The 13,829-nt window shown below is 48.3% G+C and overlaps 1 protein-coding gene across 3 annotated transcripts; it reads right to left on the bottom strand.

The window, feature by feature from the left end:
- Window positions 1-644: 644 nt before the first annotated feature.
- CEP85 (centrosomal protein 85) lies at window positions 645-13,264 on the bottom strand. Of its 3 annotated transcripts, XM_037381141.1 has the most exons (14): window positions 13,217-13,264; window positions 11,697-11,768; window positions 10,932-11,084; window positions 7,943-8,673; window positions 7,149-7,282; window positions 6,206-6,323; window positions 5,639-5,824; window positions 5,124-5,276; window positions 4,725-4,879; window positions 4,095-4,215; window positions 3,595-3,645; window positions 3,401-3,508; window positions 2,527-2,755; window positions 645-2,248 (listed from the first exon to the last, which is right to left on the bottom strand). In XM_037381141.1, the coding sequence occupies exons 2-14, from the start codon at window positions 11,749-11,751 to the stop codon at window positions 2,085-2,087; spliced, it is 2,358 nt and encodes a 785-aa protein (XP_037237038.1). In that variant the 5' UTR covers window positions 11,752-11,768; window positions 13,217-13,264; the 3' UTR covers window positions 645-2,084. The 3 variants fall into 3 exon arrangements, with proteins under 3 accessions (XP_037237038.1, XP_037237041.1, XP_037237039.1); XM_037381142.1 differs by lacking the exons at window positions 645-2,248; window positions 2,527-2,755 and adding an exon at window positions 2,770-3,258; XM_037381144.1 differs by lacking the exons at window positions 11,697-11,768; window positions 13,217-13,264 and having other exon boundaries at window positions 9,042-11,044.
- Between the last annotated feature and the right edge of the window lie 565 nt (window positions 13,265-13,829).

Here is a 13,829-nt window from a genome sequence, read left to right on the forward strand (position 1 = left end):
GGGACAAGGGGGGACGTGGCCCTGCGCCCCTGTCCCGGGTGCTCGGTAGAGCTCCAAGATTGCCCCTGCACGGAGAGCAGCAGTCCCGTACAGCCCGGATGGGATCACTGCCCGAGACAGACTGATCCCGTTTTGCAGGAGAATGAAGAGGGGACATTTCCCCAGGGAGGGACACGCGACCTGGGCAGCCCAGCCACGATCTCCTTTTCACAGCCAGCTCTGTCAGGGCAGAGGGCAAACATGTCCCCACACATCGCCTGGAAACTGGGTCTTGCACCCAAAGAAGAACACGGGGAACAGGGCTGGTGCTCAGCAGCACCCCGCTAACCTGCGGGAGCGAGCAACTTTCACAGCTGGTGCTGCTCCACACACACCCCAGTGCCTACAGAGCTCTCAGCAGTCAGGACAAATGACCTCAAGAATTCGCCTTGGCCCACATTTAGCTCAGTACATGGCATCAGCAGTCTGAGAACAGAAACAGCCACCAATGTAACACACCAGATGAGGAAAGAACAGTTCTGTCTGCCCAGCAGACACTGCTGCACCCGCTCCCCACGCTGTACAGCAGGTAGCTGAGGACAGCAAGCTAACCGATCTGTCGCCACCATCACCCGTGGTAGCCAAACATTTAAGAACAAAACAGATTTGGTCTTAAAATTTAACACAAAGGAATAACAAAAACATTTCTCCCAAACCTGGGGCTCGCAGCCCCGACATGAACCAAGAGCAACCAAAGAGCAGAAGTTTCAGCAGTATTTTCCCTCCTTGTTATTATAACTGACTTTGCATCTTGCTCTTAACTCAAGCTGAAAACCAAACAAGTTCTACCCTTGGCACTACAGCGTTGTCACAAGCAAGCACTTAGTACTGTAAAGTTGCCACTAAGGCTAAGGAGGGTTGTGATAAAGTGAACCTCATCCCATGCTGATTTATTTAGAAATCCCATTATTTAGCAGAGGAGCAGGGAGCTCCCAGAGAGCAAGGGGCAGGGCTACAACAAAGCCCGAGTGGGGCATCAGGAAGAGCTCTTGGATCCAGCTGGACCATCGTGCTATGTCAGGACCAGAATGGCTTTCTCCCCAGCAAGAGGGGAGCCAAACAGAGGCATGTCTCCCCGCTGGCCTGCAGCGGGCTCCCCTGGGGGCATAGAGGCTCTCTGCGGCTCTGGCAGGGGCTACAGACATTCAAGGCTCCCCAGATGGTTTGCGAGGGCTCTAAAGGCTGCTACAAGAAACAGCAGTTCCTCACGCTGCCAGCAGACGCATTAGGCACGAAGCAGCATGGGGACAGGACGTTTCTCTAGCACATTAAGGCACTTCAGCATCAATCCGCTTCCTCTGCAGCTGGAATCATACCCACACTCAAGAGTGCTATTTTGGGGCAACAAAAGGCTTAAGGCTTTTGGGGCAACAGTGCCCAGGGGGAGTGTTTTCAGAGTCTTCTTTTAGTATTGCTTTATTCCCCAACTCCTGTTAGCTACTGAAAGACTCCAGTTGCATTTACCCGAGGAAAGCAGGTCCTGCTCCACAGATGGCTACAAAAACATCCAAGGCAGAACAGTGCATACAGCATCTGAGGAGCCTGTGGCAGCATAACTGGCCCACCTCTTGCCTCTGAAGTCCACAGATATCCCCTGAACACTCTGATAATCCTCTGGTCTTACTAGTCACACAGGATCTGTGCAGAGAATTTATCAGAAAGACCAGGGCATACATTTCCTTTTAGTGATGATTTTGACTGTCACATTTGCATGTTCAGCATTTGACATGCCTGGAAGGCAATTCAGAATTCATCTCCCAGCATCAGAGACCACACCAGCTCCAGCAAACACAGCATAAACACATTCCACAAGATCAAAGCTACTGCAAAGCCCGACACCGAAGCCCTGAATGATTCCAGTTAGTCAGTCAGCAGCTAAACACTTCTGGCAACAAACCCCCTGATTTCTCACGGATTGGATAAGTCACATGTCTTGTACCCGAGCAGAGGGATGGTAAAGTGCTGAATAGGTTTTGGGTTGTAGGAGCTCTAGTCTCCTGAGGGTTTCGAGTCTTCATTTCCTGCCTTACTTTGGGGAGCGTTCTTTACTGGGTGATGCAGTTGTCTCCCATGTCCTGAGCGTATCTGTCAGATATTGCCGTCCTTAAGTCCTGCACCTCCTTGTGAAGCTCTTTTACCTCCACCAGTTTCTTTGCAAGTCCATCAGGGCTCAGCAAGTCATCCTTCTCCTTAGCAGAGTACTGCGCAGCTGTGGAGTCAGAGAGGGGAGTTACCTCACACGCAATTCCGACCAAGGATCACACACATTTGCAAGCAAGCCAGAAAAACCAACGTATATTTGCAAAAGAGGCACTACTTAAAATTCAGTTACTGCAGCATACACGTTTAGAGCTAGCTAACTGCAGAAAGAAGGTTCAGAATCCCAGAAAGGTGAGAACCTGCCAGCCTATAATATATGCGAGTTACTTAATTCTGCCACAGCACAGGAACCAAAGGGTTTGCTCTGCCATCACTCCGCATACTTACAGCAAATGCCCAGCAGCAGGGAGAGGTTGGGGTCCTTGCCCTGAGCCCTCTGAGTGACAATGCTGTAGACAGACTGCAAATCCTGCAGACAACTGGCCAGCTCGCTGTGCAGCTCCTGGGTGAGGCGGGCTGTCTCAGCAGGCAGCGGCTGGGTTATTAGCTCTGCCTGCCGGAGTCGTTCCTGAAGGGTCAGGTTCTTCTCGATGAGCTCCTGATTCTGCGCTGAAAGCTGAACAAACAGATACTGCAGGTTGGTGGCTACTTGGTACAGAACTAGCAGCACACTTAAAGCAACTTAACACAAGTGCTTGACGATGATGGGAGCACGGAGGGCAGGAGGAGCTGGTTTACATCAAGCCCTGCAGGCTCTCACCAGACGAGCGAGTGTCAGTCTTACAGGGTGCAAGTGTTCAGCTTCACTGGCTCAGACAGAAAGCGCCCCATGACACTGCACTGTCCCTGCCAAAGCATGACACAACAAAATAAGCTTCCAGGAGGTTGTGCACCACCTGCTCACCCCAGCACTGGCCATCCCTTCCCTCAAGGGCTGCCACTGTAGCTTGACCTCCTTTAGGCTTGAGTGTGGGGCTCAGCCCTGCCCTTCAGCCAGGTCTGTAGTCGAGTTTGGACCTTGCTCACCACCTTGCTGCCCTCAACTGGCAAACTCAGGATCCTCCACCACATCCCGCAGCCCCAGCTGAAGTTCCCAAGGCAGAAACTGTCTTTCTCCTGCTTTTGAACAGAGAAGAGCTCCTTTCAGAGCACTGACTAGCAGGAAGCAGGAGAGGTTGTGCTGCTGACTGCAAATTAAGGGCCTTGCTAAAAGACAATCCATAGTTCATTCAACTGACACTCTAAACACTCCTGCTCTGACCTCTTTCACAGCAGTCCGGAGCTGCTGCAGCGCATTTTCTCTTCTCATCGCTTCCTCTTTCAAAGCTTGGCTTGTCCCCTCTTCCTGGGCCACCTGTTCTTCCAGGTTCTGGAACAGACCATGGGAAAGTAGTAAGTCTAACTCACTTCACAGCAGATTCTCAAGTTCTAGGTCCCTCTGCAGTCACTTCTCACCTTTACTTCCAAGGCCAACTGCTCCACCTTCTTCTGCTGTTTGTCCACAATCTGGAATCAAAAGCAGAGGCATCAGAACTGACCACACAGACTCAGTAATGCCGCCAGGATTTCTCCTTCAGCAGGACAGCGTTCCCTCTCCTTCTCTTTCCTGTCCATTTACTGCTTTAATCACTGCTTGTTAGTAGTGGGCTTAGATTCCTCAATGAAAGGCCCCTGATAAAAGGCACCATTAGAAGTATCAGCTAAAAACAAACTGGAGAAGTCGCATTCTTGTGGTTTTCCTCTCCCTTCTGCATTCTGCAGCTTCCCTCCAGTGTTACTGCAGGAGTGCATGACTATCACACCAAGAACAGCTTTTAAAACCCCTCAGTTTGGAATTCCAGGAACTGCACAGGAAAGTGCAGTTATGACTGCAAGAGCTCCTGATCTCATTATAGTGCCTGCCGTGACTAACTGGAAGGAAAAATGTGTGATTCCCGGTTAGGACAGCCTGTTACCTTCCTGAGGCAGTCGCATTCTTTCTTCAGAGAGTCATTTTCTATTTTCTGTCTCTCCCCATCCTGGGCAGGGAGTCCTCTCTCCGTGTTCTTTACACACTGCTGCACCTTGTCCTGCAAGCTGAAATTAGCAGAACACCATGGGAAAACCAGCTTTATTCAGGATGTTTCCCTCACTAGGAGGAGGGAAACAAATCATTTTCATATCAGATGTCAGCATTGCCCTGTTTGGATCCCAGCTTGCAAACTGCCAGGGCTGTGACAGGAGTCCCTCGCCCTAGACACAGCCCTACCCACAATATTGGCACATTTGCAGAGACCCAGCGATTGCAGATTACGTAGGTCCATTTTGCAAGGAGTTGCAGTTGACAGCAATAACCCGAGGACACCGACAAACCCAGGTGACAAAAGAGGGGCCCCCTTTCAGCCACATGGTTCTGCTCCCACCCTCTGCTGTTGGCACGCAGAATCTGAACACCGTGGTTTAGTGAGCACTCGCATAATCATCACAAATTCACGGTAACCTGGTTCTGACAGGTGGGACAGCAGTTGTACTGAACCATCACTGTTCTTGTGCAGCAATGACTTCAGCAGTAAGATGAAGCTTATTCTAATCCGGCTGATTTTTACCTGCGCACTGTGGAAAGAAGCTCCAGCTCCTTGTGTTTTTGGGTTTCTAGCTGCACTTTTTGCTCCCTGAAAGCAGCCCGGACATCTCCAAGCTCTGTTTCCAGTGCCAGCACTGTTTCCTGCATAGTAGCACTCTTCAGTTCAGATTCCTTCAGCTGCAACAAAGACCATCATAACACTCAACAGATGTCCCAGGCCTTTCACCATACACACCATGTTTCAACTACATTTTAACTACCTATGTGACAGTTCTCAGCTATAGCTCAGAACATTCCTCCTGCAAAAAGGCCAGACCACAACTTTACTTCAGCAGCTGCACAGGGGATTAACTGCAGCTGTAGAAAGGTCACCTGAACAAGTATGTGAAGAGCAATCATTACAACTCAGAGGGAGTTTTACCTTCTGACTCTGTTTCTGGTGGTCCTCAAGGGTTGGTAAATCAGCCAGGTATCGTTCTAGGGTCTCAATTCTCTGTTGTCTCTCTCTGTTTTGTTCAGATTCCTTCTGGCATTTCTTTTTAAGGTTATTAATGTGTTTGTCTCTTCCCTTTACCTGCAGGGACAGTCACATACAAGTTTAGTTTATATAATTCCTTATCCATTCTTCAGTCTTCTGTAAGCCCACCCCTTTACCTTTTTGTACAGCACTCAACACCAAAATACAAGATCACCTTAACTCAGCAGCGTTTCTGCTCACTTAGCTAAAGACAGGCTTCTTCTCTAGTTAAAAGAGGAGGTACTGAAATACTTCTAACTGCAGGAGGAAGAGCTTCTGCTTATAAACCAAAGTACAAGGAGATCAGAAGACACCTGCAATAACACACTGCCACAGAAAACTTTCATCTAGGCACTACACTGACTTTTAGCTTCTCAAAGAAAAAACACCTTCCACCTCTAGGGCAATGGGACCATTACCCTTTCTTCCTGTTTCTTTAACTCCTCTGCATGTTTCTGCATAGTTTCCTTCAGCGACTCCCGGATCAGCTTTGCATCCACCTCTGCAGCAGCCAGTTTTCTCTCCAATTCAATCTTTTCCTTACTGAGAGATTCAGTCTTCTCTGTGAACTGTGCTCGAAGAAATGTGTTCTCCCGCTGCAGCTCCTGCAAAGAGAGACAGCTTATGAGTTCAGTGTAGTTACAAACTGGCACTAAGCAGCTGCGCTGCCTCAGAGCTGTGTTCTCGGCCCTCCTAATTCCCAAACATCATTCAGCCCACCTTATATACGGCAGTATCTGAAATAGCACTTGTCAGTGCTGTCAGGCGTTTGCATCGCTAGACAGCTTCTAAACAAACCGTAGTATTTCAGGGCTTGAAACCTCAAGAGACACAGAAGATCTCAGAGATGACAGGTGATCGGGTCCCCATACAAAGGATAATTTTACTCTGCATAGCCCTCCTACTCAGGAAACACCTACTGAGAAGCAGTAGGGCCACTGGATTCAGTACACACTTCTTACTAACACCCTGTTGTACCCTATTACCTGCATTCTCAACATGTAGACATCTCCATAGGGCGCTGGACAGCCAAGCAGAGCACTGTGAACCTGCAGTTCGCTTTCCCGGACCTTCTGCTCCAACTGGGATATGTGTTGTCTTTGTCTGTAAAAAACAGGTAACATACTGTTCTCAAATCTACAGTAGAGAGCAATGCAACATGAATAGTGCCACCGTGACTAATGCTCCATACAGCAACAGGCGGAACAGAAAGACAACTCTGCAACTCAGAACTGACCTGCAGAGAAACAATCTGAAAGATATCCGTTTAATTTTTTTTATTTTTTTTTTTTTTTTACAATTGGTATTGACTCTTCTTCCCTTCCCTCCCTTCAAAGCATCCCCCCCAGCAATGATTACAGATAAAACCCACACGCCTTGCATGCTTTGGAGGATCCAGCTTGGCTTTGGATCTTATGGGTAAAATGAACAGACATCATATGAGTCAAAATGAGCAAGCAGAAGAAGTATTTACAGTCCAAATGCTGAAGGTAGTTTTCCATAAAAGCTTATGGACCACTAGCATTAGGTACGAGCAACACCGTTTGCCAGCCCAATCTCACAAAGAACAAATTTAGAATAAAGATCTCAAAGAGCTCCCAGAAAGTCCTCAAGCAAAAAGGCAGTAGTTTTGACATTCCAGATAATTGTGATGTCTTCATCCCTTATAAAACACAGAAAGCCCTAACCAAAATTGATTTATTTGAACCCTTCAGGAACATCATCCTAATTCCAAGAGGAAGGGAAGAACTCATGAAAAAGAAAGGAGGCTGTTCTCAAAGGTCATTATATCGTTCTTTGCACCCAAAAAGCTCAGTTGGGTAAAATGAACTCTAAGATATGAGCTCTCCTTGGTACCTTCAAAACCCCCCCTTTCCAAAAGGAAATGCACTGGAGTCTTTAAGCCACGTGTCAGTATCAAACTCTCACCTGTCAATGAGGAGCTCCTTCTCCTTGAGTAGGTTTTCATTGGAGTTCAGGATACTGATCCACTGAGCTGGATCAGGTGTAGGCAGAGAAGCAGAATACATCAAGGGATGGTGGCCGGCGCCTCCATTTTGTAACTGAAAGAGGAGACAAAATGAGGAGGGAGAAGTTTGTGCTCCACAGAGGTAATTGCAACATTGGTCGAGCTATTTTGCACACTGTGTGCTCATCTGCATGCCAGGACACAGTTATTTCAGTCTCCGTCAACGTCCAAGAACAAGTAACTTTGCCCAAGCACAACTGGAGATTAACAAATAATTTTAGATCACTGTGCTAGCTCGCTGGTAACAACTTGTCTCCATTAGGATACAGCTGGTGGGAGGTGATAAACTCTTTCCACCTAGCAAACTGAAATTAGATTCATGCATCTTTTCAGAATAAGTGTTTCTTAATTCTAGATATAGAATACCATTATTCTAGAAACTGTTATGAATGTCTCGGCATGCCTTTTTTTTTTTTTTTTTTTTTTACAGTTTCCAGTGGACAGGTTTCATCTCTTGATCTGGACCAACCTGCAGTGCTGTAACACAATACAGGGCTGCTCTACACAAGCAGCACGCCAAATGATACCTGTGACACCACGTGTTGTAAAAACAGATCATTAAGAGACTTTTAGTGTAAGACAGGGAGAAGCATGAGACATTTTCCCCCTTGCTTCGTAAGTCTGGGACAATAATTCATGACTAAAGAGACAGGAAGGGTTTCAAACTCATACATCCACACATGCAGCTCCCTACCTGCATTTGCTCTACTTGCAACCGTACTTTCTCCAGCTGTTGTTTCCAAGCACTGAGCTCACAGACCCTCTCGTGGGGATGTAGCGTGCAGGCTTCTTGCATCCATGCTTGAGATGGAGGAGTTACAGGTTTCGAAAAGAAATTGTTGGCCTGGAGTCCTGTTGGCATCAGTCTGCTCCCGCTTGGCCACGCTCTGTCCTGGGGCTCACAGACTCCATTAGCCCCTGCCACTTGATTACTCTCTGGCAGCACCTTATAATGGTCCTTTCCTGCCCCAGCTGCCCCAGAGTTTGGATTGAACTTCTGGAACCTATGGAGAGGATCTGTGCACAAACTATCCAGAAAGAGAGACTGGTTAAGGGTGCACTCAATGGCAGGGGTGTCAAACTTCCAAGCATCTTCTGTTCTCATGTGATCAGAAACAGGATGCCAGGATTGCTCAAAACGGTTTTCCCCTGAAGTCCCGTGGAGATGCAAGAGATCCCTGGGTGGCACCTGGGAAGACTTCCCGGCATTAAAATCGCCGTTTCTCAGGAGCGCTGCATTTTCAGCAGCAGATCCTGGCATAGCAGTTTCTGAAGTGCCCTGTGAACACCTCTGGTCTCCTGCAGAGCACAGCTTGGAGGGTGAGGCACCCAATGTAGAAGGCATGACATGGGCTGTTGGGATGGTCACTTGGGTTTTGATGGGCTGGAATGAGGAACCATTACTGGAATTGGAATTGCAAAAGTCTAGGGAAAGAAGAAGAGTGATACTCTAATTACAATCCTGAAAATATTCTGATACAAACAGCCACTCCTCTACTGAACTTTCTGAAACAATTTTAAAAAAACCTTTCTTTTCCCCCTGAACACATTCTCCTAAGCAGCGGCAGCAGCAAGACTAAGGCACACCTATGTTCCCCCTCACTACAAGCTTCAGGACCCTGCTGACATTTTCCTACCACCGTAAACCACAGAGAGAATCCAAGTTTAATTCAGTACACATTTTTGATCCCTTGGTTTTAAGCTACTGTAGTATAATCTTAAATCAATAACGTTATCTTCCTATAGGTTAAGAAATCAAGTCGTTTAAATTGAATAAAAAAGCTGAAACTTACTCAGCTGGACACTGAGACCTTGAATCTGTTCTGACCGTCCCACTGCTCAGCGACTCTGAACCGTAACCAAAGCGAACCGGAGCCTTCACTAAGCCCATGATGAGCTTCAAACACAGCTGAACACTAGATGACCAAGTAGTTGGCCTTTGAACTCCTCTAGGACGCTGCAGCAAAAGAACTTCTTCTAAAGGCTAAATTAATGGCTCTCACCTTATTACCACAGGAAATGAGATAGAGTTCAGCACTCGCACCCCAACGTGAGCCCGTCCTGTCAGACGGGCACCAAACCTGGCTCCGTGGAAGTACAGGGTTATTCTTAGCAACTCTCAGATTTCAATACAGCAACAGCCTGAGCTGAGAAGGGCAAACAACAAAGTGCCTGTTCCCACTCCTCGCCCTGATACATTGTGTATCATAGGAATTCCAGGTTTCCCCCAGATACAGAAACTTGTTTTCTCCATGGGTTTTGCTAAAGGCCCATCCTCACATGATGTTTCCTTAATCCAACATCAGGACTGCAAGGTCACCCTTTCACCTGTTTGTAACCTCAAAGCATTGCTACAAAGAGGAATAAAAGACCACAGTTTTCATATGACTGAAACCAGATTCTGGAAAGACCATCATCAAACTGCAGGGAAACTGTCACAACAAAGGCACAAGACCTGTCCCCCCCCGCTCAACATGAGCGGGAAGCAGGGAGAAAACATCTCTTAGATGTTACTTGGCTGTGCCTAGGAGCTCCAGAGAACACCGTGCTACCGAGCAGTCACAGGCACGTTCTCCTTGGCAAACAGAAGGGACAGTACAATTTCCGTTTACAGCCCCTAAATTTATACCTCAGTATCATGATCAGGAACTCGAGTTCTCTGACCAGCACGCCACGTGTGGATGCTGCAATCGGTTCCTTGACTGTGCTAAGGGTCGTCACAACATTTCTGGCTAATGTACTGACCTGAAAGCCAGCGTGCTTCAGCCAGCTGTCAGTGCCACAATCCAGCCTCAGCTCTTACAAACAAGGTTACAACATTACAAATGTTCAGAAGGGCAGTTTCCCAAAGGGCCGTCATTACCTCCCCTGCTCTCAGCATGCAACTACGTTTTATTATCCTGAGAGAGGCTAGATAGGACGCTTAAACATATGCTTTAGTAATATTTCTAGCAACATTTCCACAAGCCAGACTTTCTAAAAAGCCTTCAGCTCACGCATTATTAAGACCTATGGCTCATTCAAAAGGCTCAGAGCAACTCATGAAACGTATGAATGTGAAGTGCATTGTTTTAAAGAAGACCACAAACTTCCCCACTGCTGAAAGAAAAATCAGTGAATCAATAGTGGTTTATGTCACTTCCATCAATGAAGATGAAAATATGTGGAAAGGATTGCTGGGACAAGTGATTTCTCAGAATGTGCCTCAGCAGAGGGCCAGGCTGCAGCACTCTTCACTGAGAAACGCCCAGCTCTAACACTGAGGAGACTTACGCACAAAGGCACGCTGCTCTGGAGTCTCTAGAGGCACCTATAAATTATTTCTTAAAATAAAAAATACAAATCACACAGATTTGCTGATGAATCACTTATTGGTCAATAGAAACCAGCAAATCATCATTGTGGCTCTTTTAGTTAAAGACTGGCTTACTACAGTTAGAAGATAACCAAACTAACTTGGAGAAACAGCAAGTCCCTAAATGACTTGTTTATATTTCAGGCAGCATATCTGTATACTGAGGCACTGGTTTTGAAACAGTCTCCAAACATCATTACAGATTCTGCTCTTCCCAAAGTTTTACACTCTAGGGTTCAGTAACACCAAGCTATTTAATGCTTGTCAGTCCCCTAAGAAAACCTAAAAGTCTTTGGCTGCTACTGTGTGATCCCACGCTGACCATCACCTTCTGTGCTGTCTGAACAGGAGGTCCCAATGCCCCCATCCCCACTGTCGGCCACACTTGAGCAGCGACTGACACGGCTCTGGAACTTCACAGACAACATTGGTGTTTTCCAGTCAGTCTCCAAGTAATGGCTCTTCTGATTGGTGCTGGGATCTGGAAGGAAAAAGACAAGGAAATTTATGTTTTAGCCAACAGACTAGAAAGCTTTTTAATACACCTAACTAAGTCATATCTAATTACCTCTGCTACCAAAACCCAAACTGATCCCTACCCGATTCCCTGTATTATTGCTAAAGAATTCTGGTTTGCAAAAGAAAATGGCAGCAAACACAAGGAAGTCAAATAATATCCGCATGAGACTGAAAACAAATCCTGTTACAGAAGTCAGAATGCAAAAGCAATCAATTATATTCCATTTTATAAGTTCTGTGATATTACACCCAGCTGATCCCCTGGTACTCAGACTAAAAAGAAGAGCAGCAGCACTGGCACACAGCAAACCTGGTTAACTTAAAGATACATTTTTGCATTAACTGTTAAGAACTCTTCCAGATTTATCAGTTATCACCCAATGAACCTATCTTTTATCAAATGAGTCTCTACCCTTAGATAACCGTACAACTGTTTTGTTTTGCAGGAATAAGACTTTTTTTTTTTTAATAAAAAGCTGGTGGTAAAGAACTCTTCTCAGGGCCACATGTCTCCTCAGAGAAACTGAAACAGGATCTGACAGCAGCAGGACTTTAAAGAAAAGACTATCCTTACCTGATGGATTGTCCTGCTGGAGCCTCAGGTCTGGATGTTTCTCAAGAGCAGCCATCTTATCTATCCAGTGAACTACAGAGCAATAAATAAAAATCATATTTTAAGTCAGTATAAACCAAATCCTGTTCCCACTAACCAAGCAAAGGGTACATACACATCAGCTGCTCTTCAGAGTAACACAGTATTTCATGTGTAATTAGCACCTCCTCCCAAGAACACCTCTGTTTCATCCCCACAGCAACAAAGGCAACACTTTGAAAACCTTTGCAGTTATTGTAGCTTTTCTCAGTGCCTGAGAAACGAGAGAGTTCCTGTTGGCGACGTTCTCCAGGTACACAGCAGCATCTTTCAACCGGGGCATGTGCTATCCCCATAGTAGTTATTTATAGAGCATCAGTCACCATGGTACCTACACGCTGGCTTTACATCTATAAAGACTAAAAAATTCCCATTAAAAGTCTTAACTCTAAACCTGTTCATTTCTGCCCTCTGTAGCAGTCACTGTGCAACTACATGCAGAAATGCAGTCATTCAAAACTTAGCGCTACTGTTCCATAAATGGCAATCATTATCTATCCAGGGCTTTGGTTTAATTTATCTGCTTATCTCGAGTACTTCAGACAGTGAATTTCCCATCTCCAGTGATGAGAGTATAATCTGCAGCTCTCAGACCTCACCGTGGAAATTCAAGGCCTCTTTCCACTCCACCAGTCAAATACCAAATCCTCGATTGCCAGGTCTTACAGATTTTTGGTTAACTGATCCACAGAGCTCACAGAAACCATTAATTCTTAGAAAACACACGTACACAGATTCTGCAACATAGGATAGACATTAGGAATATGAGGATAACGAAACAGAAGCAACATTTCTCTCAGTGAAGAAATAAAACACAGCTAGATGTAGTGCTTATAATATTTAATTTGTGTACGTTTCTGAAATTCCTGGGTTTAAACCTCAGTCTCCAGCACTACAGTCAGACAGTTATAGCAGGGAAATTCAAGCATAAGCTCCTGAAATTATAGAATAGATGAAGCAACCACATCATCCCTACCTCACTCAGCACCACCCTTTTCCAAACACCCCCAAAGGCACCCACAGCACCCTACAGAGCACCCCTTCCCAGCAGAAGGTGGGAAGGGAGAGGTGGTCAGGGATGGAAGGGAGGAGCTCGGTGGGAGTGGGGAGCAACGTGAAGCCAGGGTGTGGGGGGAGCCCTTCACCCCCCAGAAAGGGATCGGGAGAAAGGTGATTTGGGTGGAAGGAGAGGGGAAGGTGGAGGGGAGTGGGGGGCCCAGCTGCCTGGAAGGTGCGAGCAGACCCTGAGGGGCCTGAGCCCGAGGGACTGGAGGGGGTGGGGGCCGGTCCCCGAGGGGCTGGGGGGGGCAGGGGGAGGCCGAGCTGCCCGGGACGGAAGAGAAGCAGGGGCTCCCCCGAGGAAGGAGCGCAGGGGGCGCTGCCGGGGCCCGCCCCTGAGGCCCAGCAGCCGAACGGCTCCCGGGCGGGCCCGACCCCCTCACCTGCCTCCGCCGCGGCGCCCGCGCTGCCCCGCGCGCCAGCGACCGTTACCGCCGCGGGGGAGGGGGTGTGGCAGAGGGGAAGGGGTGGCGCCCCGCCCGCCTTCCCTGCTCCGCAGCCTATCGGCCGCCCTGGCCCCGCCCCTTCCCCTCTCTTATTGGTTCATCCAAGGCTAATTTCCCCGCCCCGCAGGTTGGCGGAGGAAGGGCCTGCTTGTGGCGGAGGAAAACTGGCCGCAGCCGCCACCCGTAGGGCGGGGCCTGGCCGCCCCTTTCCCCGCGCATGCGCAGTGCGGCCGCCGGCGGGTGAGGGAGGGCGGCGCGCCCGGCTCTGCCGCCCCGGCTGCGCGCAGCCCCTACAGGCCCCATCGCCCTCTCACCCAGCCCAGGCTGAGGTCAAGGCCAGGCGGTCGCCCCCAGCTGGGTCTCCTCGGTGGGGAGGCAGTGGTGCTGGGCCTGGTCCCCGCAGGCCTCGCGTGTGGTGGGGGCCACCTGCCCTCCCCGGCTCCGCAGGCAGGGCACGCCCCGGCTGGAGCAGGGCACTGCCAGCAGCGACCCCTCCCCAGCCACAGGACCCTGCCCCTGGTGTGGGGTCTGGCGCTGGCCCCCATGGGTG

This window comes from Falco rusticolus, chromosome 3, assembly GCF_015220075.1.
Source record: "Falco rusticolus isolate bFalRus1 chromosome 3, bFalRus1.pri, whole genome shotgun sequence".
Classification (NCBI taxonomy): Eukaryota; Metazoa; Chordata; class Aves; order Falconiformes; family Falconidae; genus Falco; species Falco rusticolus.

What these genes read in the sequence shown, in the direction of transcription:
- CEP85 (XM_037381141.1), bottom strand. Translation starts at nt 11,751, where the DNA reads ATGGCTGCTCTTGAGAAACATCCAGACCTGAGGCTCCAGCAGGACAAT. An exon ending in CTGTTCAGACAGCACAGAAG is followed by an intron (nt 8,674 to 10,931) that starts GTGATGGTCAGC and finishes TTCTTTCCCTAG; the next exon opens with ACTTTTGCAATTCCAATTCC. An exon ending in TGCAAGTAGAGCAAATGCAG is followed by an intron (nt 7,283 to 7,942) that starts GTAGGGAGCTGC and finishes CTCCTCTTTCAG; the next exon opens with TTACAAAATGGAGGCGCCGG.